Source organism: Nyctibius grandis, chromosome 2 (genome assembly GCF_013368605.1).
Source record: "Nyctibius grandis isolate bNycGra1 chromosome 2, bNycGra1.pri, whole genome shotgun sequence".
In the NCBI taxonomy this organism is placed as follows: domain Eukaryota; kingdom Metazoa; phylum Chordata; class Aves; order Nyctibiiformes; family Nyctibiidae; genus Nyctibius; species Nyctibius grandis.
In genome coordinates this window covers 24,728,345-24,755,505 of record NC_090659.1, presented here as the reverse complement: position 1 = coordinate 24,755,505, position 27,161 = coordinate 24,728,345, and the positions used below count along the sequence as shown (strand labels likewise).

Sequence of the window (27,161 nt, the reverse complement as noted above, 5' to 3'; positions counted from 1 at the left end):
GCAACATCCGCAGGGGAAGTCCGGCCGAGGGGGCTGCGATGGGCATGCCAGTGTGGGGAGCCCTTGGTGCTCAATGGTGGCTGCATCTGTGCGAGCAGGCTGCAGGCTGGATACAAGGTGCTGGGGCAGGCAGACGGGCAGGCAGGGCATCCATGCCTGCCACCTCTCCGCATACATGGTCCCAGTTGGATTTTGACATAGCTGCCGCGTATGTTTGGCAAATGCAGCATTTCTCAAAAACAGAATAACCTTAGGACTTATGTTTTGCTCAAAGACCTTTTCGTCTCACTTTTCAGTGCTGCTGGTGGTCAGACTTTCACTTTTGTTTTTCTGCAACTGAAATGAAGAGCAAAGCAGGATTAATACCCCTGACTCATGCAGTGCCGCTTTCCGCTGTTGCTGTGAATCAAACGCTCGTCTCTGCACAAGGCATGTGCAACATTTGTTGGGGAATAACAGACAGCAGCTTGGTATATCACAGGCACCTTTTCATCCAAACAGCTCTGGATATATGTCCTGAGTAAACAGCACTCAGTCTTTCTCATCATCTGCTGTGCTAGGCTCTCAGATTATTAAATAACACATCTCATTTGAGGATATTTCTGAATTCAGGCATCTCCTATTTTCCTAAGAGCTCTTGTGCCAGTACACCATAATTAAAGCTCCACCAGTTTGTATAAAATTTCTGTTTTGACAGCTTCTGTAAACCAGAAGTAAAATCTCGGCTTAACCTGAAAGATGAATAGGACTCAGAAAGTCTGGCAGTCATATTTGAGTTCTTTTTCCCTTCTTTGAGAAATGCTTCACTCTAAACTGAAGAATATCTAAAAGATTTTCGTGTCCTTTATAACTCAGTGCCCTCAAAGCATGTGCTGTTTGATTAACCAGCTTTAGTATTTGTGCTGCTGAGGGGCTTTTCCTCCAAAGCACTTGGGAGGAGGTGGGAGCTACACCAGAAAGCTACCCTTCCCCTCATCCAGCCAGGGATGATCAAGTGAATGAACCTTCATTTCCCATATATCAAACAATATCAGCACAACTAGTGCTCCAGGGCACTTCCCAATTTATTTTAATGACAGAATGACTGATAGTGTTCTGTCTACATGATAAATTTGTTCATGTCAGAAAACTCCTACACTGTGATGCCATTTGGGCGGGTTTTGTTATCTGCCTTGGCAGGGAAAAGAAGTACTTGAAGAGGCGTGCAAGGAAAGGTGTGCAGGCCCAGTGTCACAGACTGCAGGGAGCTGTGGGACCTGGGCCAGCATGCTGGCTGCTGCACTGTGGGTGTGGGGCACCTGCTTCCAGGGCCTGGCCTCTGTCTCTGCCCTGTCAGGCAATTCAGACATGGTTACCTGTATATCCTACTTCCCCTAAGCCTTACACATCAAAATGAGAGACACTCTGTAAATGGAGGTCCTCACTCAGCCTGGGCCACAAAATGGCTGCATTCGTTGTGTGTTTAATCTTACTGGATGCTGTGGATATGAGAATAGTTCCTCATAAAATTTCAGGTACATCTTTAATGATAGACATGTCAGTAGATGTTTGTTCCCAGAAAAGAAACCTATGCATTGGTGGTGCAGTGCCTTGAACTGCCCGACCCCAGGACATTTTGCTGCAATTAGCCCAGGCTTACTCCTTCACAGTGGAATGTAGCTCTTTCCAGGGAGAGGTGTTTACTAACACACTCCCCTCAGGTGGTTATCTCTGGGTTTTGTCTCCAGATCCCTCTCTTGCAAGCAGCTCCCTTCCCATGGCTGTGCTTGTGTAGTGCCTGGTGGACTCTGCAAGGGCACGTTCTTGCACACACTTACTGCTTATGGTACACACCTTTCTCCAGCCAGGTGTAATGAATATATTTCTCATGATAATGATTATGCCATAAGCATTCCTACTGTTTTGGAATTGAACTGCTATTAAATTGTAATGTTTGACTTATTCAATCATAATGTTTTCTTTATCAGGAATATATTTAGAGCTTACCTCTTTCATAGCATCATCTATCTGTTTTAATTCCTCATAGCGGTCCCTGGATTCCCAAAGGGGCTGGAGCATCACCTCCTCCACTTCTGGAAATAGCTAGGTGAAAACAAGAGCGAGAATATCAACATTTCCTTTTGTATTCGTTAACTTGTATATGCTAGAAATGGGCTGAAAGGCAGATTGTGAACTGGACATCCCCATTTCCCTGGCTAGCTAAACACCTGTCAGAGAAAACGCTGAAGCTCTACATGCCCCAACTTCTGCTTCTGGCCTTGGTGACTTACCTTTGTTACTGTTTCGAACATGGGGATGAGAACGAACTTCAGGAAGCCGATCTGTGCTGTCGGCTTGGTCACTTTATCACGGTCCATGAATGGTGCCACTGGAAGCCCCTCAGATTTTTCTCGGTCGCTCTGGAACAAATCCAGAGTTAACAAATATTAATCTCAGCTAGAAGCCTGTGAGGAGAGTAATATACCAAGCAGACCACTAGCTAAAGAGCAGTAGCCTTCAGATACAGGTCTCAGTGATGTCTGAAGAATAACAATACGCTTCCCTCTGGCCAATGTATCCTGCTTTGTTGTGGGCAAGCATCTGAATAAAGACAACTCTGTTCAGTTACATCTGCACAGTACTGGCATGAAAGCGATCACCTCCAGGCTTACAGGACAATGAGGCCACCTCTTCCCTTTGCAAACCCATGGGTTTTGTGAGGTAAAATATTTCTGAGCACTCACAAAGGTGGGAATGGCTTTTGCTGCTCTGAAAGAGAACGAATAGGTCTTTGATTTCCTCATCATTCTCCAGAGAGTGATTATTTTTGGGTATTCAACCAGAAATTACATATCCTTCTTTACTAATGATTAAAACTATTTCTGGCTAGCTGGGTCAATGGAGAACAGTTCCATTGACTGCAACGAATTTACCACTACCTACTTGACCACGTAACTCACTGTTTCTATGTGGGTTCATGTGCCAGGACATCACAGATTGTGTGTGCAAAAAAGATATCCTATAGCAGACTTTATCTCTCAATTATTGGGTCTTTCAACACATAGTGCTTTTCCTGGGTGGCCAAAACAGTGAGGCACACAGATACTGTAATTTTCAGTAAAAAGCTGCAGATTCAGTGAGCGAGGAGTGTTTCTGACACATCATCTGAGGTATCTGTCTCTTGTGAGAAGCCCTCCTCAGCAAGCACCTTATCAAGGTGCAGGCGAAACACACAAGAAAGCTCTGGCATCTCCTCCTCAGAACACTGCAGCTGTGTGTCTCTTGAGATCCCACTGTTGCAGCATGTACACACTGCTCAGGAGCCTGTGCGCCAGAGGCAGCTGAGGGCTGCTCTTCCAGGGATCCTTTTTTAAGCAATCAGAAACTGTGTCCAACTGGGAAGCCAGTGAGGAGCAATGGTCTGGGGAGCTTAAAGTCTGACTTTGCACACCTCAGGAAGTCGTCAGCTTTCTCTTTAGGCAAATGTTCACACACAGTGAAAATTATCTAAACTAGTTCCTGTGTGATATTTGATATAATTTACTTGACAACTTTCTCTTGCCACAGCTCTTGCCCTTTTGGCTCAAAAATCATTTATATGTCAAATGAACTTGTAAGGCAGCCACTGTACAGAGAACAAGCTTCAGTCTGCTAGCATTAGGATTTCTAGGTTGCTATTGTCTTTCATCTGCAAATCGGTCAATCGCATTCACTTGCTTTCTGAACAGCTTTTCTTGCTGACATCCTTTTCCCACTTTGTGTTAAAGAAGCCTTTCCATCCTAGAGCTAGACTGGCCTGTCAGACAGCAGAGCACCTGTAGCTGAGGTGGGATTCGGGAAGAGCAGCAATTTGTGCAACTGCATCTCTCCCTAATTCTTACCTGCATAAAATATTCCTCTAGTAAGCAATCTACCCAGGGCTCCGCTACTTCCGTCGGACGGACTTCATTGGATATATCACAGCATTTTATCAGTACCATCTTCAGCTGAAAGAGGATAATACTTTAATACTGCAGTCTTATTGCCAGCCCTTTTTCCCCTATCCAGAACCTGTGTCTTTACAATGCAATTGGAGGCAATGTTTTCAAACAGAAAGGACAGTTTTAGGATTAAATCAGATACCTTCCATGATCTGGATTCTTGTCCACTCTCTCAGTTACCCTGTGTAAATCACTTATCCCCTCTCTGCCTTCATTTCCCTGTCTGTAGCACTGGGATGTGTCACTGTGGTACATGCACCTATCATCTGCTGCATGAAGAGATGCAGCCACAAACGACCATGAAGGTGTTTGTGGAGCACTCAGAGGCAGCTGGGGAGAGGCTTCCCTGGACATCAAAGAAGACTGAATTAGGAAGTAGAGGAGACTAGAGCTTGTACTCTTGTGGATACTTTTTGCTCCAGAGTAACGGACAGTAAGAATTTGTATCCTGACAGAGTAAATATATTTTTTTTTTCTTCATGGGACTCCAGGGTTCTAAAGCTGCAATAATCTATTTTATATAGAGCACTTCCAAATTTTGGTTCTTTTTGGTGAGGCAGAGGATGTAGGAAGGATTCTTTTTTATAATGTATATTGAATCTTGTTTTTTTAAATAAACGAATGTTAATCTACAATCTTTCACACTATGTGCAGAAAAATAATAATTTACAAAACCTCCTTACACAAGTCGTGTGTTCTTCATTTGAGTAATCAAAATTTTCCATTTTTTCCTTGAAAGAGTCCAGTATTTCTGCATGTCTCGCCATGTCTGTGGCCAGGATTAATGTAATTATCCCCTAGAAAAGAAAACATGTTCACATATTAACTTGACATTCTTTACAAAGTTTACTATTGCAGAGCAAAGTAGGGTTTTTCTTACACACAAAAAGCCTGAGATGCATTACATATTGTTAACACTGAAAGGGGAAGCTTCTGACTTGAAACTGCCAAGCAAACTGGAAGAGGGTTATAAAGAGTTCACGGTACATGAAGATCATGGTTGGATCGATCTGTAACACTGGTGTGATATTCCAGAGGCATTGAGGTTTTTCCTTTCTGATTGACTAATTGTGGAAAAACAAACTGTATAACAGGATGTTAAAAGTCACACTCTGTTTGCCAAGATCCACTTTTGGCTCCTTGGAAAGCACTACAGGTTTTGCTGCTGACTCTCAGTGGCCCTAGGAAGAGACAAAGATCAGTTGATGTGGTTGTCCTCTGTGCTTATCCTCCTTGGATTAAGGGCTTTGAAATACTCAGATGCAGCCAATGTATTAGGAACTCTGTATCCTCCTGCTAGGCAGAGGTTATGATTGGAAAACATTAATTTAAAGTTATGTGTTTTTATACAGATCTCTCCATTTTGGGTCCATGCCTGCTTTCCATGCACTGGCAGAATCAGTAACTCCGACAAGACTGGTATCTGAGCCCTTACATTGGTCTGCTTTTTCATTTGGTGTATAAGGAAGGTGTAACGTGGAAACTAAGACTGAATTTTGGCCCTTAGTGCTCCGATGGGAATTGTAGCATTGTTCACTGTCTCAGAGATAACTGTGATGACTCCCAGTCCTCCAGTGCCTCTTCAAACAGTACAAGTGCTCTGCTGTTGTAAATCTTTTCCCATTTTGAAGCCCCTCTTAAAATTAATACAATGATGTTCTCTTAAAGTATAAACTTCTGCCATGAGAGCTTAATCCTTTCCCAGTCAGAGCTAATTGGCTCCTTCAATAATATAAATATCTACCCCAAAATGTCATAGGCTTTAACAGTCAGGATGTATTCATTATTTCTCAGCAAGACATTCCAGGGAGTGCTGCTGTGGAAATTTTCCAAGAATCCCTCTTCAATCCTTCCAGTGTGAGTGGCTTTTTCAGTCCTACCCTCTAGGGAGAATGATTCACATGAGTTGTACAGTAGGGAAGTCTGTGCGTGCTTACATCTTCAGGAACAGCTTGTATGACACAGATGGGAGCAGCATTCATACCTGTCTTATCTGTTTGAATTGCTCCTGGTTGACGTTGGAGAAAATGTTGTATTCTGGCTGGGAAATGATCTGAAAAGCCACAGCACAGTGGTGGTTCTCCAATGGGGAGATGTCATTGTAGCGTACCGCAAGCTCCGTTCGTGCATTTATCTGATAGCTGATGTGAAGAAAAGCAATGAGAACTCCTGCAGACACACACCAGCTGCTCTAAACCATTCTGCTTACTTTTATTTACATTCTTTTCAATACTTATTCAATTAGCTGCAGTTTGATTTTTGGTTGTTAATACTAAATCAGATTTTTAGAGAAGATGATAGATATTACTCTAATATAATCTCAGGCACTATTCCCCTGTAGGTTTTTTTTAAAATTTTACCAAGTCTCTGTAGTTTAAAATGACATAGAAAAAATGCAGAAGGAACTGTGTGGGCTTCATTCACCCCCACTAATGTCAATGGAGAGATTCTCACTGATCCCAGTCAGAAATGAATTCTGCCTTTATTTAATGAATGGCTACAAATAAATTAGATTCTCTCTCTCTTTTTCACACATACATACAAGTACACAAAAGTGTCCGTGGGTCACAATTCTAATTTTCTCACATGATAATAAACAGAATAATATGCACTTCATGATTTATAATTATGAAATAATGTGTAAGTTAAATCACCCTTTGCATTTTAGTCTAATCATTCCATTTCAGTCAATGGAGCTATAATCATTTATGCCCTCTCTCAGTTGTAAAACATTTTACCCTGTTTTCTCAGGAGCAGGGGAAAGTGTTGGAATAGAAATCTGAAAAAGCATTTTCCTTGCAGAGCGAAGGACAGCTGGCAACCCCAACCCAGACCTGAGTTTTCTGCATGAAGCTCTGCCTTGGCCCACGTGTGAGTGAACAGCAGGGCCTTGGGGGAAGGTCGTGGCCAGCCCAAGCTGTGAGAAGGAAAACCTGATCTACAAAAAATGCCAGCTGGTATTACCTTCCCAATAAATTCTAAGGGAAGAGAAAGCAAGAGACAGACTTACGTATTGTTATAGCCTGGATGGTCCAAGTCATGGCATACTGCTGCAGTCATGAGAATCAAGATGTCAATTTGGGAAAATTTCTCCTGTAAAATACAAAACATTAATGTAGTATTATGATTTCTACTTGCCCTAGCCCCTTAAATGAAAAGAAGTGAAAAAAACAACACCCACATTTACTTTTTAGAGAAATGCAAATCTGAGCAAAATGAAGTATTTTTTCCACAGATCAATTTACTTCAGTGAAGAAAGAGAATTCTGCCTTCTTTTCCAGTAAAAATGACTCAGATTTGCCTTTGTTGCACTAAATAACAGCAGCTCAGAGGAGGCAATTTTCTTGAAACTTGCTATTACTGCAGAGATAATATAAAATCACTGAGATATTAGTACAGTCTCTTACAAGTCATTTGAGCATCCTGATTAGTTAAGGGAGGGCTGGAAGATAGCTTAGTTGCCATTGCATTCTGCATTAACTAAAGTTATGAAAAAAGTGAGAAAAACTAAGTGTTGTGTTCCCACAGCTTCTAAATAGGATGAACTTCCATTAAAGCAAGTGTTTTTTCATACTCTTATTGTCAAGAAAATAGACTTGGCCAGTAACTGAGATGTTTAACCATGGAGAAGAAAGGGGTTTTTTAAATGAATAAAATCTGGTTTGTACAGAATGAAATAAATACGTAAACACAGGTTATCCACTCAATGAAAATAAATTATGCCTATAGCTTTGGACAAAGTACAGTTTGAATGTGAATCTTGCATACAGTACACGCAAGGCCTTATTTATGGTAGCTCACCCAGGTGCAAGCACACATTCGGAGAAAACCGCTTGTGGGAACATTGTGTGTCACAGATGAAGACCATATCCACAGACCGTAATTAGTAGGCTTTTGGATCTGATCCACAGATATTTCATGCTATTAGAGTGTCAAAAGATCTTCAGTGTACAAACTGGGGATAACCAGGAGGTGAAGGTATCTTCCCAGAAGCCTCAGAAAGCTACGTAGGTGCTTGGGGTCTGGGATGGGATGGCTGAGAGGGCAGCCGGAGGTGGAGATGCAACACCTCTCCTCCTCTCCCCAAGGACTGGACAAGTGCAGCTACTGCAAAGCTCATCACTTGCTAGCAAGATGGTGGCCTGTTTTGCAAGAAAAGTGGCACAGGTGTTATGGTGCTCAGCGGATGAAGATGTGCTCCATGATGGAAATGGAGTGATACTGTGGAGGTGGGGGGCATACCTGGAGGCTGCAGAGCGAGATCATGCTGTACATCATCTGGGTCACGCAGAAGCAGTGCCGGAAATTATGAAAGGGGTTGTTTCTGTAATTGTCATGAATACACAGCTGCAGAGAGAGTGAATGAAGCAGTCAGGGACAGGAGAGTTCCTTCTTTATAAAAACTTCCCAGCCTCCCTGGAAGCACTGTATATCCCTACAGGAGTCCCATGGAGCCCAGTATTATTTTCTGCTAGGACAGAGTGACAGCACAAGGCCCTCTGACACTCCCTGTCTTCCTGGGGGAGGGAGGGAGATATTGTTGCCTTTCAAGAATTTGCCAGCAGGTAAAGCTCATAGCAACTCCTCTCTGTACCATATAGCAATGGGTAAACACCCCAGCGCAGCTGCAAGCACATGTCAGTCTTGAGATAGGACTCTGTGCTCTCATCCTGAATTTGTATTTCAAACCTTGCAGCGGTTAAACGGTGACTTTGGGGTGTGTAAAGAACTCAGAGTACATCCCTGTTCCCCTCTCTTGTTGAATGCAAATTGCAGCTTTGAAATCTTCAAGGCTGAAATGTAGTTGTTATTTCAGTTGCAAATGCTCAGAGGCGGCACTTTGGGATGTGTTGCTTGGCAAAGTGAAGATGTAAATGCACATGCACTAACATACCTGTGTGGATTTCCTATGCTAGGCAGCATGGGAGAGATTTAGCCATATAGGCATATGGGACTAATTTTTGTGTGTTTTAACTTTCTGCAGATCCTGGCTATGTGCCCTCATTATAAATGCAAGCTAAATCTTGTCTTTCCATGTGTTCTCGCTACTGTCAGCTGGGCTAGCTGAGTGAAGCTGGCACAGCTGGGCTAACACATGCCACAGTCATTCTTCCAATGCGCTGGATAGCCTTTGGTATCCTGTCTTGCACAAAAGCATCAGCAGCACTCCTGGACCCCTTCTGCTGAGTCCTCCGTAGCCTGGACCCTAGAGAGCCCTTATGCACATGCTTCAATTACTGAGCCTGAATTAATGACATGGATGGCATTCAGGTCTCCTTCTCCAGTTAAATAGTGAATTTACTTCAAGAGTCCTCAAGCCCCATCAGGATCAAACCCTTCAACCTGGGGCCTGACTTCTAGGAAGCCTCAAAGCTCTGTATGAGGTCAAGAGAACTGTGGGTTTTCAATGCTTATTCAGTATTTGGGGGGTTCATTGCAAAAGCTGTTCAGATTATTCTGCAGCAAGGACTTTAGAAATATATTACATTATTTTAAAATGAATAACTAATGGCACAATATGGTTGGCAGCCAGGCTCAAAGGTGGTGGGCGGTATCTCACAGCCTCCACATGGACACCGTGGTCATGCCCAGGCACTGTACAACACTGCACGGATGTAATCTATACATCCAGCAGTGGAGCCTGGAGCTTCCCAGGGGACTCCTGACTCAGAGCAGTGAAGGGCAGGAGCGACTGGCTTGTGTTAGTCATCCTTTCCTCCCCCTTCTGCAACATTGCTGTAGCCAGTGGATGTGGGAGCAAGAAAGCAAGCATATGCATGAGGTGGCTTTTTCTCACCCACTTATGTTCAAACTGGTGCCCATACTGTGCCTGGGGAAGTATCATAATTTGAAGCAGAGTCTTTGGGGCTATTTAAAATCCTCTTTCTTTCTGAAAAGCTAGTGTTTAAGAAAGGAAATCTCACCCTGTCTTGCCTTTGTAGAAAATACATAATAAAATCCCTTCAGAACGAGGCTGTCTTAAATGCTAGTGGTAACATATTACTTGGAGATACAAGCTAACAGGAAGCTGCCTGCAGTAATGCGTGTGGGTGGCATGTTGATGTGTGTTGACATATCACCTTGTTTCCCATGTTTTCAGGCTGTGCAGGAGGAGGAAATTTTCTGTTTTATCTACTCTGTGCTAGCCTTGATTGTATTGGGTTTCATCCCACCCCTTCTGTTCAGCTGCTTTCTAAGGTCAACAATACTGAGCTTTTCATCTGCCTTCTACGGGGAGAGATTTCCTAGGTCTCGATCATTTTTTATATCTCCTTCAATGCAGTCATACCATTTTTCTAAAAAGACTTAACCAGTCCTAGTCATAAATTCCAGGTAAGCCTCATGTCTTCTATGGAGACATGGCAACATCAGTCCATTTTATCCTTTATTCCAGTCTCTGACCAGCCTAATGCCTTGTTAGCTTCAGCCGGCAGCAGCACACCAAGCAGTGACAGTCACTGCCCTGCATACGCTGGTGCCCAGGTGCTTTTTGCTCTTGCTGTACTTTGTGATATGACGCATCCAGTGTTTTGCTTTGTGTGTTCTAGCCACATTCTGAATTTGTGGAATTTGTTCAGGCCTTTCTGGGAGTCTACATCAATCATGTAAAACAGTTCCCTCTATTCTGTCCATACTCTTCAGGTAATTAGAAGAGATTAGTGAGATACAATTCTTCGCTACAGGAATTGTGTGGAACATCTGTATAATGTACTTCACATCATGATGTTTTTAATTATTGTTTCAATCAATTTGTCAGGTAGAGATGTAAGTTTTGCTAACTATAATTCTTCAGGCTATCCCTAGATGAGTAAAATAGTTGCTGTTCTACAGTTTTCTATGAACGTGATGGGTTTTTCTGAGAAAGCCAATATATTCTTCAGCTTTTTAGCAAATTCCTTCTTACGCTCTCCCTTGGACCTGATAACTTATTGATCTTTAAATACTGCAGTGTTTCTTCTTTAGATATCTTAGGTTTGGTATGATCTCATCTTTATCATGTCTTGCATCTCTGCAACATGCTCAACATTAAAAAACAAGGCAAAGCTATTTAACTTCTCAGCAATTCCTTTTCCTTTCTGTCTTGCTCTTTTACTCCCTGTGATTTAGCACGTCTAAAGATTATTGCACATGCTGGCTTTTTTTGGCCATATCTGAAGTCACTCGTCTTGTCTCCATTTACATTAGATATCAAGAGCATTCACCAGAAATGAACTGCTTTCAGTAACAGAAAGCTCAGCAAACAAATGTAAAAGTTAAAAAAATGTCATCTGTTACCACAAGAATGCAAACATTTGCTGAAGTACTTGCATTTTAAGAATTTGTATAGATTGACTGCTTTCAGTGGGACTACTCATGTGAGTCAAGTTAATTCCATGACTAAATGTTTTGTTTGTTAACTTTTGAATTTGAAAAATTGCAAGTATCAGTAATTTGAAATACTTACCAACCACCTCTTTAACGTGATAGGATTGATGTTGAAGTCTTTTACCAGCCCAAGATCATGGTACATGTGTTCCAAACAACTCAGCATCTGCAGCCAAGAACAGATAGGTTGTTGGCTTGGTAAATATCACTTCACTTTATGATACATTGCAGAGTGAATTTCCTCCTTGCAAGCATCGAATAATTGCAGAGCCCTCTTGTTAAGATGAAAGAAAGATGTTCAAAGATTGCATGATTAAAGACAGTGCAAGAGGGGAGACAGGGAGGTTCTGAAAGCTTTTTGAAGTAAGCAGATTGCTGTTGACTTCATAGGTTTTGTGCAGGGCTTTGAATCATACCAGCTCTCTTTAGTAATTGTGATTCATGTGTATCATAGTAATTCCTTCTCATAAAAAAGTATTGCTATTTTTCTAATTCAGCTGGGGTATGTTCTAATGCTCAATGAAATCAGTGGGAGTTTTTCCACCAACTCCAAAGGCCCTAGCTGCACAGAAATGGATCAGGCCCTAGCTGTATAGAAAATGACAGCAGAAAATAAGAGATCCTTGAAGAAACATTTATTCTAGACATGTGTCAATATCTTCTTTCTTTATGAATTCTCATGAATTCCTAAATCCACTATCTTAACTCAAATTTCTTGATTAACAAAAGATCTCCTGTTACAACACTATAAAATCAGAGCAGGTTTGTGACCATCCACTCCCGTAAACTGTAACTATGAATCCCAACAGCTGAAATGCAAAGACAGGCTGCTCTTTTGAGACAACATCTACTCTGTGGTAGGAAGGGGGATGCACGTAGTTGAGCACTACCACTCCTGGTTAATCTTCTAGGTTTGAAAATATTGCGAAAGAAAGGTATGGACAATCTGATGTGTCTGGGTACTTAACAGCTGCCACCAGTCAGAAATGAAGAGACTTCCAGGAGTTCAGGAGTTTATGTATCTGCATTCCCATTTCTGAAGGCAAAATCTGCAGGGGATGAAATGTAGCCAATATATTAGCAGATGCAGTTCTTAGACTGTAGACTGATCCAGGAGTTTTAACGTGATGAGTGTAATGTCACAAATATGGCCTTGGAGACATTTTTAGTTAGGTTTCTGTTATTTAGGCTCTTAAAAACTCTCCAGAAAAATGATTTCATCTAATGAAACTTTACATTTATCCAGGGAATATACATAGTTCATGCAGTAACAAGGGGGCTGGTTTTGAGTCATCGAAACAGGAAGAAAGAGACTTCCCTGCAAGACTGGAGGGACAATGTCAGGAGATTAATTTGGCTCAGATCACAAGGCCAGCATTTTGCTCTAGACCACCTTGTCTTGTTCCTACTCACTGAGGTAGAATATATGTTTTGCAACAGTTCCAGAAAATACTTTCTGAGAAAATAAACTTGATCCAGAAGGGATGAATTATGGTCAGAAATGCCTGTCTCCCTCCAGCTGTCACCAAGAGAGCTTTGGGTGAGTGGAAGGGTGACACTGAATCCCAAAGCTCATGCCCTTGAACACATGAGAATCTCAGTTTTCATTTCTAGCTTTCTTGGTCAACAGCAAGAGCTTGAATATTGGGCTCTTCTAAGGCTTGAAAGTGAGTGGGCATTTGAGAAAGAGAACACAAGCTTGCTGCCTAGCTGTGTTTACTGAGATGCTGCAGAGAACAACATTATTAATTTGCTTACAGAAGACTATGGTTTATAACCTGCCTGCCCCGCACTGAGCATGTGGGCAAATGCTCATGGCTAAACAAGCATTGACAGAATTGAAATAGTCCTTGTAAATATAAACCAAAGCTAAAAGGGTGAGATAAACCCATATGGTGCTCAGCTCATCAGAGTTTGAGCAGTATCTTATTTCTGAGCAGCACTCCTCCTTGCAGGGCATGTCTAATCTCCACACCCTCTTGTTAGGCTCCTTCATGCCACCATATAGTGTTTCCTAGTACTCTGAATGAGATACTGTGCTAAATGCTATGCCTCAGCACACAATAATCCGTGGATAATGGTTTTTGTCTCTCCCTATTCTTTCTTAATAGTCAGAACAACAATGAGCCAACAGTGTTATGGTCCACCTGGAAGGTCATAATTCTCTCTTGCTGTAAAGACCTGACAGGCATTCAAAAGCTGGGGGTGAGCCATTTTGCCTGAGCAATTTTATGGTCATGGTACAGAGAAAAGGGGCTGGAGAGGGAGTAGTAACTGCAGAGCACCAGCCTCAGCTTGGCACGGACTGCACAAGGGAAGCTCTGCCAGCCTCTGTGAATGGGAGATGGACCTAAAGCCACCAGAGGGTCCTTCTGTTACTCTACCAGCCAGATGAAATATCCTGAAGGAAATATCCTGTTACTGTGGGTGGGGTATGGGGTATTTTTTTCTTGTCATGTTGATCTACAGATGCTCAGCCAGAATGACTCTTGTATGCACACCTGATTAAGAAGGTAATTAAGGTGACTGATTGTTGCTGGGGGTGCTAGAACCACCTGGTCCTTCCCTTGGGAAAAATCCAACACTAAAATCCCGGTTTAGTCCTGTTCTCCCTTACATTTTTCCTGGGTGAGATTTGCTCGTATTTGCTGAATCTAGTTTTACATTATAAGTTGACCATTACAGAAGCATCCTTCTCCTACGTTTTTCTACAGAGATTTACACATGGGCCTTCCAGAACCTTCTGCGATACAAGTGATGAACAATGAATAATACTAATAGCAATAAGAAAAACAGCAATAGCAATAAGAAAAATAAGAAAATGAAGCAATAAGAAAATACTAATAGGCTGTGCATGCAGCTTTGCAACCTCTTCAGAACACGCTGCAGAAAAACCCTTGCCTAAATGGATGTGAATCAATGCACGCACCTCTGCCTGGCTTCACACAGCAGCACGCTGCTTCATTGATTTGAGCTGAGTTATTGGTGATGTGCTAGGCAAACACTTTGCTAGGGGTCGATTTGTTCAGATAAAATGGCACGAAAGAACTCATGTGGCAGTAATGATAGTGCACCAGTTGTTGTGGGACATTAGTAGGAAGAGATTAAAGAAAAAACAAAGAGGAGTCAGGATATGATAATAACATGATCTATCTGGCATCTGTTAGGAAAAAGTACTGTATTAGGGTGTGATATGAAAATAAAAAAAGTATAGAGAGTAAGGGGCAGAAAAGGGGAAAAACCCTGCAGACCATCTCAAAGGGCTCTTCTGGCCTCATTGGCTCTCAGGAAGAGTGCTAACCCAGCTAACATGGCATCTTTACCTCGTTGGGCTCCCACAGCCAGACATCAAAGGTTGGTTTCCGAAGTGCTTCAATGGTCTCCTGGGACAGCATGTACTGCAGACAAAAAGGCAGTCGGCATAAGTAAGGGTCCCCCACCATGGCACGGGACCTGCTGTTGGCATGTCCTTGGGTCTCCTGGGGTTCCATTCATGTGGGGTTTAGCCATATTTACCAAGGAGAGAGCAACTGATCTCTTTCTCTGGCTGCCCAGCCTTCCTCACCCTCCCCACTGGCTGCTTGTGGTCACACCAGGATTCCCATGCCTGGGAATTCCCACTGCCTCCCACGGCACCAGCTGGCAGGCCGCTGATCAGTGGAGATCCTTACGCAGCAGAAAAGTGCAGGGTTTGGGAGAAAAGGGAGGAGAGCAGAGGTGTTATGGATGGGGTTGTAGGTAACTCCATCATGGGGATATAAAGGGCACAGGGCACAGATCTATCCCGAGCTGCACTGGTTCTGCTGCCTGCAGAGCACCAGTGACATTCAATGCAGCCAGTCATGTTAAATTAGCTGGTGGGTATGATATATTTACTTTCAGATGATTTATGCTCTCATTTTGAGTATTTTTTTCAAGAACACACACATTTTCAAATTGGTTGTTAGCCTGCAAGACTCAAGTGATTTTTTATCATTACACTCAGAGGCTTAAAACAAAATCAAGCTCATTGGCCAGTTAAGAATTGTATACAAAATGAAAAAAAGGAATGTGGAGAGTTAAAAGACCAGGGGAGATCTGGACTCTACTGATTCATCTTTTCAAGACTCTGTTGATCAGAGTATTTCTGGGACACAAAAATCTTTTAGCTCCAATTGGCCCGTTTACCATGGCTGTCTCTAATTAGTATGGGCTTACTGTACCGAGCAGGTGAATGAAATTTTCTGAGCCATCAAATTGTTGATCCTTCATCCAAGGAAGAATAACACTGAAGATTGATTTTCCTTCTTGAGAAGGCAATGATTTTTGCATTTGCATATATAATATACATTTTAAATGATGTTCTGCAAGAAAACTGTGAATTAGCAGTACAGAACTGTTATTTGATAGCAGTGTCGTAATGACACCTTCTTTCAGTACACTCATCATTTCCTAGACTCACTGACATTGGACAAATCCAGCACCTGACCACTGATAGCAAATTTCACAAATCTGTCAAACAGAACCCAAACTCCGAAACCCAAAACTCCTATGAGAGCTTTGGTCTAGTGATAATACAGAAATACAAATGACCGGTTTACTCTGCAGTCAGTCAGTACATCTCTTCGTAGTACTTGTTAATTCAAGTTCCTAATATCATAGCGGTACATCAAAGTTTGATCTGACAAAAAAATCTGGTTTAGAACTGATATGTTTTGTGAAAACATGTGTTAGTGTCAGGAGCACAAGCCTCTTGGGCAAAAATTAATTAAAAGAAATGTAAGTCTCATGATGTCTGCTTCAGAGACCTAGAGGTCACTTTGCTAGGCAGAGCAGAATAAACAGCAGAACTTATAATTCGTTGCTCTGTAAGGCTCTGAAGACAAATATGCAAGTATGCACATCCGTATCATACACCTACATCACAGGGGACCACGTGAATTTCAGAGTGGCTGAGCCAGCTTTGATGTGTGCAAGCAAATGCCCACTGTTAAACTATGATTTGCACATGTGTGAGCTGGTGTTTTGTCAAGGTGTGAGCTGGGCACTGAGCAGACATAACCTGGTAGATTTGAATAAGTCCTGTGGACAAAGACTGACAGTGCCAGGATCAAAGATCCTGTGTGCTTCATGGTTTCAGGCTCATTCATCACTGTGGATTTGTACTTGTACTTGCTCAGTAGACATTTGTCTTCAAGCATTACTGTTTTCTCTAGCAAATACACTAACTCATTTTCACAGGGACAATGAATCATTCTGGAGAGAATCCAATGTCTCATTTTCTCTTTGTTTCCCTAGGTGAAGCATCCTCATAAATTACTTTTTAAATTAAAAAATAATCCATTAGGAGAAAACAGGCAGCAGCACTATTTATAAGCTCTATTTGATTGTTTGCTATGAGCATGGAGAATGAACAAATATAACTAGACAAAAGAGTGTTAAATGTTGACGAATGCAAAATGTTCATTAACATTTCAAACACTAATGAGCTTTCAAGTATTAAAGACTACTGAGGATACAACTTTAAGTCACTGCAGGCAACAACAGCTTTTTCCATTGGCCTCCAGGGATTTTGGATCAGGCTCTGGATTTAGAACAACTAGGAGGTAGGTGGCTGGGGAGTCACGTATTGTGAGCCAGCACTTGTCGGGATGGCAAGTGCATGGTAGGATTCTGGGAAGAGCAATCATTGTGTGGTACCTTTGGGTAGGATGGTACATCCCGCCAAGGAGTCGGCCTCTTGTTTTCATCCAAAAAGCTGTACTTGCAGGGACAGTTAGTCCTGAAACGAAATATTCAGCTCTTAACATTGTGGGAACAGAACCACAGTGCCTTGGAAAATGCTGGAAGTACTCTGGTCTTTCAGTAGGCATAGCTCAGAGAATTTCCCCACTCCCCAACCTCTCCCTTTCTAATGTGGTGTTGCTCAAATGCTTTAAAAGTGTGATCCTCTTTAGGATTTTCTCCCCTTGTGCAACACCCCAGTTGCCCCTTCTCCTTCTATGTGAATTCAAGTGAGGAGCATCTGTCTTCAGGCATGTATCCATGCATACCAAATCACTTCTATTTAAACTAAGTAACCTGCTTCTCAGCGAGTGGCTTGCTGTCTGTGGCAGGCAGTTGTCCAGGACAGCAGAGCCCTGCCAGGGGCCATGTTGAGTATGGACACTGGCATGCCTGTGCTTATTTACCAGTGTAGGCACCCACTGATCTTATTGTAGCCCAGCTCCAGGCCTCGTAAAAGCTTGGGTAAGACCATCCATTTTGATGGCATGACCATCTTGCCTGCTGCCCTCCAACAGGCGGGACAACAGTAGTGAGGCACGGGCTCGGCAGACACAGTCTGCATGGCTCCCCGGTCCTGGAGGAAGGGAGCCACTGCCAGCAATTACAGGGAATTAACACTTGCCTGGTTATTAACAGCAGCACCCACTGCCAGTTATCATCTACTCTTCCTTCCTCTGCATATGGAAGAGCCAAGCTGATGCTATCCCGTGTGAGCAGAGGACCATGACAGTGGGAGGTGCACACCCAGCCTCACAGCCTTTGCAGAACACCTAGGTTGCTGCATTGCAGTGCGAGAGCAGGTTCTTGCCTTACAGACGCGGGGTGCACAATAAAACTAGGAGCTCTGTGGTATTTCCCGTGCTAATCATGATACTTCAATTCAACCCATTTCCCAGGTAGCTGGTCACATGGACTTTAACAACTCTCATGTGAAGTTGATCTACTTGCGTTTTGCATTTATCCCTGTAGTCCTAATATTTGGATTATCCTTTCTCATTTTTCAAGCCTCCTGCCAAATGAAGCTAAAAGAAATCCCCCAAAAGAAGCCAACAAAAGTATTCCATTAACTTTATTTGTCCCTTTTAAAATCATTTCACATATTCTGAATTGCATCTCTTTTTAGTGCTTCTCTTCTCTGTTGGGAATTGGTCCGGGTCCCTTTTATTTTCTCCTCTTAACACCAGTGTCTGCTATAATTTCTGATGGTGTTGTCTGAATCCTGCTAACGTTATGTCATGTTACAGTTCATGGTGGTCAGCTGGCTTCAACCAGCTGCCTTTTCTTCCCCTGTTTAAGGAGATTCTTAGTTGATGAAAAGCTGTCTTAATTGTTTCTAAAGCTGTTTCCTCAAAACTCCACTGTGAAGGGTATTAGTAGGATAAAAATAGTGACATTGGGGCATTCCTTGCCCTAATTGGAGCTAGCTGCCAGAGTTAGCTGAGGGTCAGCCAGCTATCTGTAATTCCCAGCTGTAGTAAGACATTGAAGCCTTCATCCTCCCACACTGGGGAACACACCAGAGCCAGGATGCATCAGACCTTTACAAATGTAAAACTGTATCTGCAAATGACTGTGATTTTAAATGACACTATAATGTTATTAGCATGTGCCAGTGGTGAGCACAAAAAGCAGACTAGCAAAAAAAGCAATTTGAGGGCGTGCAAGTGGGGCTGCTTTGCTCTTCTGAAGAGGAGAGATGCACAATTCACTGTGCACGGTGACTTTTATAAATCTAGTTGTTCATCCTTACTCTGTCATTTGGCAATGTAACAGCAAATGTAAGAATATGTAAACATACAAGAATACAGCTGTGTACACTGATATTATTGAAGGAATATATGCACTCACACATGCTTATATATATTAATTAAATTTGGATGTGATCTCTAATTGCAACTGTAATGCATTATCTAGCAAATTATGTTGCACAAGGCATGACAAGTCCAAATAGGAGCAAAACCATTTCCATCTGCCCTGGGATGCCTCTGTCCCCGCCACAACAAGCACACACCTCACACCAATGAGAAACAGCTTGCTCGGCCGCTCTGGGGTGAGGTATCCCTAGGCTGGGGTCACTGCAGGATAGTGGCATGGCTCCTGCAGAGCCATGGTTGCTCAGGAATAGGGAACTACAGCTCATTCCTCAGTAGCTCCCAGTGGGGTCCCTCTTAACGGCCAGCCACCAAGGAGCATCCTCCTCTCACTCTTATAGCAAAAAGAGATGACTCATAGCCACCCCTGGTTATACACTGAACCTGGTCACATCTAGCTGCTGCTTTGAGACCCAAGCCCTTAGGGTACAGATAATTATGGGCAGAATTCTGTGCAAGGAGGAGAAGCTTTTGTGCAGCTGGGAGGAGGAAGACCACCTCAAGGCAACCAAGAAGAGCTGTGACAGGTAGCTGCCACATTGATACGGCACAAAGTGATGCTGAGCACAGCAAGTTAGGCTCCTGCTTCAGCAAAATCAGCTATGCAGTGTGAGCTCAGAGCAAGCTAGCTTGCTGCTGAGCACTGCACTGGTTTTTACCACAGCTTTCCAGCATCACGCTCGATGCTGGTCTCTGGCTTTTGGCAGCTGTCATATCTCACTACAAGCCCTTGGTGAAGACTACCCCTCAGCTGGAGCTGCCTGCACTCGGCAGACGTAGCCCTCCCCATTCCTGTTTTTCTTGTTAACAGATTGCTGTTTATACTACAAAATATAGATTGTAAGGTGACAAGATCTGGGACAGGAATGAGTCATGGCTGCTGCTGGGACAGTCTCGTACTTCCTGATGTGTGTGGCAGCAACTGGGTGAACATGAAGTTGCCATAACTTCTTTTTTTGGTTTTAATTCCCTATCTGCCTGTGTGTCACTATGCTTGTAAATGCAGCTCTCCCAGCTCCCTACAACAGTTGAGGAAAGGTAAAGACACATGCATGGGCACACACATTATTCACATCACACCCAGCACAAATCAGCATACGTGTTTTTGCATTTGCTGCCAATCTGAACTCTGATTTTTCTATGAGATTTCCTCACACACCTGAACAAGAAATGATGCAAGTCACAGGGCAAACTGCAATCTGTACTACCAGTATAAATCTGGAGCAGATCTGAGGTTAATAATGTTACTCTACATTTATGCTAGAATGACAGCTGAATTTGGCCTTAGACTTAATAGGAATATATTAACACCGTGCCTCCTGACATATCTAGATAGCAAAATTTATAGAAGCGAGTGATTATAAAGCCTAATCATTTTAGCAAATCTCCCGTTGCCCTCAGTAGGAAATAGCATTGATTAAAAGTCAGAGAATTCGACCCCAAATGAAGAAAAAGAGAGAGGCTGTCAAGATAGCATAGTTACGTTTGCTGAGAAAAAAACCCTTCACCCACACTTTGAGCAACGTGGTGTATCCCTCTTCAGCAAACTTCCCAGAAGTATTCATAATCTCACAGTGATGATTTGTTTGTCCTAATGGGGTATTTCAGTGACACAGGGGGCAGACTTTCCAGCTGAGACAATGCAATTTTTTCTGCTGTTGTTTTAATTACAGCGAAACCAAGCTTCACAATCACATTGAGTCCTTGCATTAGAAAGTAGATTCCCAATTTCTTATTGAATTTGAAATGGATGTTTTATAATAGCGTGAGATCATAATTAGAAGAGCTGCTACATATTCATTTGATATTTTCCCAGTATATATTGGAGCTGATTTGATTGTTAGCTGGTTCCCAACCAAACGCTGCACTATGCAGAAGTTCTTTTCCCATTCTCTCTCTCCCAGTAAATCTGGATGAAGAATTCCCATTCTGTATGGTGAAAAAATAACTCTCTGTTGCAAGACCTTTTTCTCTATTCCCATGGCCTGAGCTATTTTAACTGATGAACGGCTATAGTTCTTTAAATGTTAAATTGAACCACTGTCCTTAAAGGTTATTGGTTTCCTTGCTCCTTTACTTCTAAGGCCAGAAGGTAACTCAATTCTGCGTTAGGGTTTGAAACCAGATGCTTATTTCTTTGGTCAGGTCCAAAGCAGAACTTACCTGCTGCTTCTTGCTGCCATTTCCTCCCTCATCTTCTTAATGTCGCTCTTGCATTTCTCAATCTCCACTACTTTCAGGCCTTCCACTGTCAACAAAAGAAAACAACAGGGGTGTTACCATGGCAAAAGTCGAAGGATCTCATTTCACAATTGTGCAAAATTTCAAAGGGCTTTAACAGTGGGGTTATCCAGTGAGCCTGCAAGCCCTTACAGTCTGCTCCGGTTCTCACACACACAGGTGCTGCCAAAGCGATATATCTTGAAAACCCGTAGGAATTCTCTGCTGCCAATTTTAGATAATAGCTACAGTATTTTAATTCACAGAATGGCTATAATGTCTGAGCTTTTCCACGATTGTTAGCAGCAGTCAGCTGTTCTGGTGCCTTCACTTCTCTGCTGTAGAACACGAATCAAAGGAAATCCTGAGCAAAAAAACCCTCCCGTGATGGGATGATAAGCGCAGCTAGGCAAACACGTCCCAGTAGGATTAGAATTCCCATTAAGATAAAAGGTTTTAATTTGAAAGTTCACGCAGAGTATTAAGGAGCTCTGAGAGGCATTGCTAGATCCAGAGAAACCAAAGTGAAAATGCAGGAGAGAGAGAGAAATGTTGAAAAGTTTTGCTCTAATGATGGATTTATTTTTTTTTTTTAGGTATTGAAGATTTGTCACTTCTTTTTGCCAATCAGTTTTGTAATCAATTGTTATTTCTGCATGTAGTACAAAAAATCCTATATTCCCCTTCTGTATGTAATTACAAGAGCCACAAGGCAAAAAGTTTGATTGCCTGTTTATGCAGCAATGCACTTCATTCCATGTAGCCGTGAGAACCTAATGCAGTGCAAGTATGAGAATATTCTCCCTTTTCTTTCCCTCTCATTGAACTATCAGCATGCTCAAGGACATAATACAGCACCATTTATTAAGTACATGTCATGCGCATGCAATTATTTCACAGCTCATTTGTTTGCTGAACTCATTGTTTGCACGGACAAGCTGTGGTTCAGGGAACTCGAGGGAATGTGCAATTGTACAATCAGTGTTCTGTCACTTTCTTAGCAAATAATAGTCAAAAATCACTTATCTGGAGGGTAGCATGTAAGTGATAAAAAAACCTGCCTTGGAAGGGCACAACTCTGTAGATAAGCAGAGACCTCAGTTTTGCTTTCTTTTTGCTAGTAACAACAAAGTTTGCTGTTGGAACTGGGAAAGGGGGAAAACAGAGAGGTATATGAACTGAGTCCAAAATGTCACATATTAGGAGAGGAAAGGGAAAGGGTTTTGGTTTACGCTTGATTACAGCGATACCCTCCACTTCTTAAAAATCCCATTTCCAGATTAATGGGGTTTTGTCTAACATTGTTACAAGCAATTTCTTTGGGTGTTCACAATGTGATGATACAGGCAAGGTGCAGTCCTGCTTATTCAAGATCTTCATTCTGGATGTCTGGCTGCACTTTTGTAGGTACTCGTTCAACCACCAATGATCAGCTGCAGCTGACCTTCAGGCTCCATGCTGCCAGGTACCACCCCGGTGCATTCATCTGGGAGAAGTTCATGGGTAGCCCATTTGCCAAACTGTCTAAATGGTGGCCGGTGCCTATTTGAAGCAGTAGGAGCAAACCAGAGTTATCAGAGTGACAGGGTAATGGGGCAGGTAACTGCAGAGAGAAGAGTTATGGTGCAAAACGGCAGCCCTGAGCATTTTTTCATGTTGCGTCTCTTTTAGTTTTCTTCCAAAACCCCTCCAGGGGAGCAGAGAATTTACATAATTATTTTTTTAAGGTAGATGTGAGATGCTTACAAATTGTAAAGGGTTTTTGCCAGCTCCCTTGTTCATGTGTGGGCTGCTACGCGAACACTGGAGCAGAGTAAGTCAAGCCACGGGACAAAGCATTCCCAGTGCTTGCCTTGCGTGGATGCATTTGCCAAGGGGAATTCACAAGCTTTAGGTGGGATTTAAAAATCAGTTAAAGGATTTGGCTCCTAGAAAACACATCTCTCTGATGCGGTCTCTAGACAGTAACAGGGAGGAAGCTAAGAACATTTTATGTGAGGTGCAGATGTAGCGCTGTCATAAGCACTTATCCCACACACGTCCCCTCTGGGGAAGATATCCTGGAGATCACATGTGAAAGTGGTGGAAAAGGGATCTCCGAAGGAGGTAAGAGAAAAGGCAAAACAAAAGCACAATTCTTTTCACATTTGTCTCGCAAATGATAAATGGCCTTGTCATGTGCACTGATTAAGGGCCCATTATATTATTCTGCAGCAAGAAATACCTTCTGAAAAGACCCTGTGCTGTCTAAAGGAATCCTTGGCCTGAATCCAGCACTGAAACATGGCTATTAAAGCAGCCTCTGGGACCTCAGCTCGAGTACGGAGGCTGGAGACTCCCTTTCTCTCACAGTTTTGCTTTTAAAACATGAAAGCCTGGGATTATTTCAAAATGTTTCAGATTTGGCTCTGTTGCAAATTCCGGAAGTCCAACTTCGAGCAGATGGGTGCACTTGTAGACAGGCAACTCAGGGAGCTCCTGCCCACAGGCTGAGTCTGTTGGAGATGTGATAGCGAGCGCTCAGGCAGAATGGCAGCAGATTGCTACATCTGCTGCTATTTCCATCAGCGGCGAGACCCACTTGCAGCAAGAAAACTCGTCTAGGTACCAGTGAATTCAGTTCACCTGCACAGCAGCTCTGAGTAGGCTGCCTTCCCTAAATCAGCAATAAAGTGCCGGAGAGTGCAAGTGCATATCTTCCCCGCCAGCCGCAGCATGCAAATCTTCCTTATCTCCCTCCACCGTCACAGGCTGCCAGTGCTGAAAGCTGAAGGGTGCAGGCTGAGAGTCCCAGGGGGTCATGGGGAGAGCCAGCGGCTGAAAGCAGCCCCTGGCTAGCTGGGAGAGTTGCTTGCCTGGGCTGCCAAGGGGATAGGAGGACCCACAGGAATGCTTGCCTTGTTTGCTCCAGTCCATGGCATTTAGCCCTGAGGACTGGAGTTGGTCAGAAGTTTCACAGAAAATGCAGAGTGACTGAGCTAATTTTTCTTTTTCTTTTTTTTTTTTCTTTTGGACAAAAGAATAAATTAGCAGAGCCTTGGGTAAACTGCAGCCAAGCAGACAGGGAGGGATTGCTACCCAGGCTCCTTGCAGAGGTCTGTGCTGGGGGTAGTCATGCCACAGGGTGCCCCCTCTGCGGGGGTGATTGGGGGTCTCCCACTGCACCGGGAGCCTGAGGCTGGGCTGGCCCCTGGGGGACGTTCCCTGCAGCTGCTCTTTGAATAAGGACATTTTTTTCCTCTCCCTGCTGACAAAGGCATCAGTCTCACCAAGCAGCTGCAGGGTCAAGGTAGCTTCTGGTTGGGGGAAATTTCAAGGAAACAACTTCTTCCATGAACTAGAAACCTTTTTTTTTTTTCCAGCCAGCTCTAGTGAGAAAGCGCTTGATGCAGCTGTAGTGCCGGGGAAGACTCTGCCTGCTCCTGGCTTAAATACTGCAGATCAGTGAGGATGTGGCCTTTGGTGTCAAAACGGTGCTGGGTGACAGTGCCTTATTCATATGCCTTCCCTGACTTCCTGGGACCTGTGTTCTGCTTAATGTACTGAAAAACAACAAGTCAGATGCTGCCTAGGGGGGAAAAAAAATAAAATACAGAAAAGGAGCTCTTTGACCAGATGAATTTAACTTGGTTGTTGCACAGTAACTGAATATGATTGTGTTACCGTTAACACACTGAACAAGCAGGGAAATTGGTGCTGCCTAGTAGTGGGCCAGGCAATATGGCCAGCGAGGGATGAAGCCCCGTGTCTGCAGCCCAGAAATCACTGCCTCGCCAGACAGCGAGACGTACCCTCCAGCTGCATTGTCGCACACGCTATGCCGCCTGTTTTTGGGTGCTTCAGTGTTCATGCTGTATTTGTGCAGCCCATGTAGCATGCATGGCTGCTGTGGGGAAAGGCCTCGGTCCCCTTCGTGCCCTTTCCCGGCAGAGGGAAGCGTGCGACATGGCACTGAGCCAAAATACAGTCAGGTCTCAGTGTGGCGCTAGGCCTGGGGCAGCGATGAGGACTGACCAGACAGCTTCGTACGCAGTAAATGCAGTTCTGAAAGGAGAAAGTCTCTCTGCAAGGCAACGTGTTTGACCTGCACAAATATCCGGCCTAAAGTAGAAGGCAGGCAGTGGCGTTACCCTCCCTTGATTAATTACAACACACAGAAGCGAGCGCTAGGCCGCAGGGGTGTGTGGGGGGCGGGGGCAGTGTTTTTGCAGGGAGAGACATGGGGGGTCACCACTGGGTGCAGGGAAGGTGGCGGGGGGCTGGGGCATGGTGGGGCATGGTGGGGACATAGTGGGGCATGGGAGGGCAGGCCAGGGGGCTTGTAGGTGAGGGATGGGGAGGTGGGCAGTGGAGATCATCTGCTACAGGGACATGGTAGCAGGAGGACGTGGCCCCAGGCCCAAAGCTTGGCGGAGGGCTCGATGGCCCCTCAGAGAGGAGGCCAGGAGGCACTGCAGGTACGTGCAATGACGGATGTCCCTCCTCAGCCTTGCCCTGCCGGGGGGTGCCACCACGGGCTCACGCCTTCCCCACGTCTCACCCCGGGCTGGCCTGCAGCCTCTTGGGCTCAAGGCCGGCCAAATTACGAGCGATTGGAGAAAGCGGAGGGGCTGTGAGGAACGGGACAGAAGTGGGGGTACAATGAGGGCAGCGAGGCGGAGGGTTTCTGAGACACCGGTTCCCACTGCGATACGAAGAAAGGGACACTCACATTCAACCTTTTTCTCCAGCATTGCCAAGTGATTAGCTACTTCCGCTTTCAGCTCGTTGATTTTAAAAACCCTGAAAAGAAAACCCTTATGTATTAATGTTATACATTTAGTGGTGTACCTACCCTAGGTAAAAGGGACTTTTGCAAGAAATGTCTTATATTTTTCAGAGGATTGATCTGTCCAACTGTGGTTGCCGTAAGTACAAGAAAATTTTCCATGGAAATGCTAAAAGTTGGGCAGAAAATACACCCAGGTTTAATTTTCAGAAAAATTAACAACAAATGATTTTGTTATAGCCCCAAGAATGTACTGTGGTTCTGCAACACTTCATCACCCCCTCTCTCAGCAGTGACTTGTTTTTGTACCCCCCCAGGGAAGCAAAGTTAAATTGATAATGCTTCGCCTAACAGCAGCATCTTGGTGTCTGCACACTCTGAAGCCCTCCTCCTTTTGAGTTACGCTGGTGATTTGCTGAGCTGTGCTGGGATTGATCTGTCTTACTGAAACCAGATAGAGTAAACTAAGCAGCTGTCCAGATGTTGAGAAATCCTCTTGGAGGAGAGACATGTTTGGGTGATAAAGGGCAAAATGAAACAAACCAGATTATTTGACTGTTCAACAAAGAAGCATTTCTTTTGCTTCCTAAGAGGGCAGGAGCACAATAAGAACATTTATATTTACTACTTGATCTCCTTTTTAGATCAAAAATAATCACCAAAATTGCTTTTGGTTTAAGCTACTGTATTGGTGTCAGCAGGAAATAACGTGTCTACCAGGCCTAAATTTGGCAGGAAAAGTGGGATTTGAAAGAGATCTTAAATGCCCCTCTACCTCCTGTGAAAATTTCACTTCAGGCTGATAAAAGAAATAACCTTTTAAATTAATAATGATGTTCATCTTCCTACCTCGAGAACTGCTCGGCAATCTGTCCTAATAAATTCTGGAACAATTCTTCTTTCTCTGAAAGAAACAGGAGGGAGACATAACAGAAAATGACAGAAGAAAGAAGACACCCTCAACCCCCTGCGAAGTGGCATCCCCAGACTTCCAGCTCTGACAGTGAGGCATTTAGCCAAAAAGTCGTTCTGGTCCTTTGAACAGTGACAGCGTTTGGGAATGACTCCTCGTCTCACCTGCCTCCCTCTGCCTGCAGATTACAGTCAAGGTTTCTCAGAAGATTTTTTTTGGAGGTGCTGGGTCTCTGAGGGGTGGCTTGCTTTAAGGCAGCACTCTCTGGAAAGGAGATGCCTTTTGCATTTCTTGGGTGG

General features: G+C 43.6%; 1 protein-coding gene across 3 annotated transcripts in view; it reads right to left on the bottom strand.

Annotated features, from left to right (window-relative positions):
* Nucleotides 1-285: 285 nt before the first annotated feature.
* PDE9A (phosphodiesterase 9A) overlaps nt 286-27,161 on the bottom strand; it is a 54,289-nt gene continuing 27,413 nt past the window's right edge. For 2 of the 3 annotated variants that reach the window (XM_068423628.1, XM_068423635.1), the window contains 14 exons: nt 26,799-26,853; nt 25,893-25,963; nt 21,125-21,209; nt 17,004-17,085; nt 14,648-14,722; nt 11,404-11,490; nt 8,202-8,306; nt 6,970-7,052; nt 5,944-6,100; nt 4,643-4,756; nt 3,861-3,965; nt 2,271-2,399; nt 1,987-2,082; nt 286-336 (listed from right to left, as the gene is read on the bottom strand). In XM_068423628.1, coding sequence (XP_068279729.1) covers nt 286-336; nt 1,987-2,082; nt 2,271-2,399; nt 3,861-3,965; nt 4,643-4,756; nt 5,944-6,100; nt 6,970-7,052; nt 8,202-8,306; nt 11,404-11,490; nt 14,648-14,722; nt 17,004-17,085; nt 21,125-21,209; nt 25,893-25,963; nt 26,799-26,853 — 1,295 coding nt within the window. The remainder of the gene's footprint in view (nt 337-1,986; nt 2,083-2,270; nt 2,400-3,860; nt 3,966-4,642; nt 4,757-5,943; nt 6,101-6,969; nt 7,053-8,201; nt 8,307-11,403; nt 11,491-14,647; nt 14,723-17,003; nt 17,086-21,124; nt 21,210-25,892; nt 25,964-26,798; nt 26,854-27,161) is intronic. The other variant, XM_068423643.1, reaches the window with a different exon arrangement.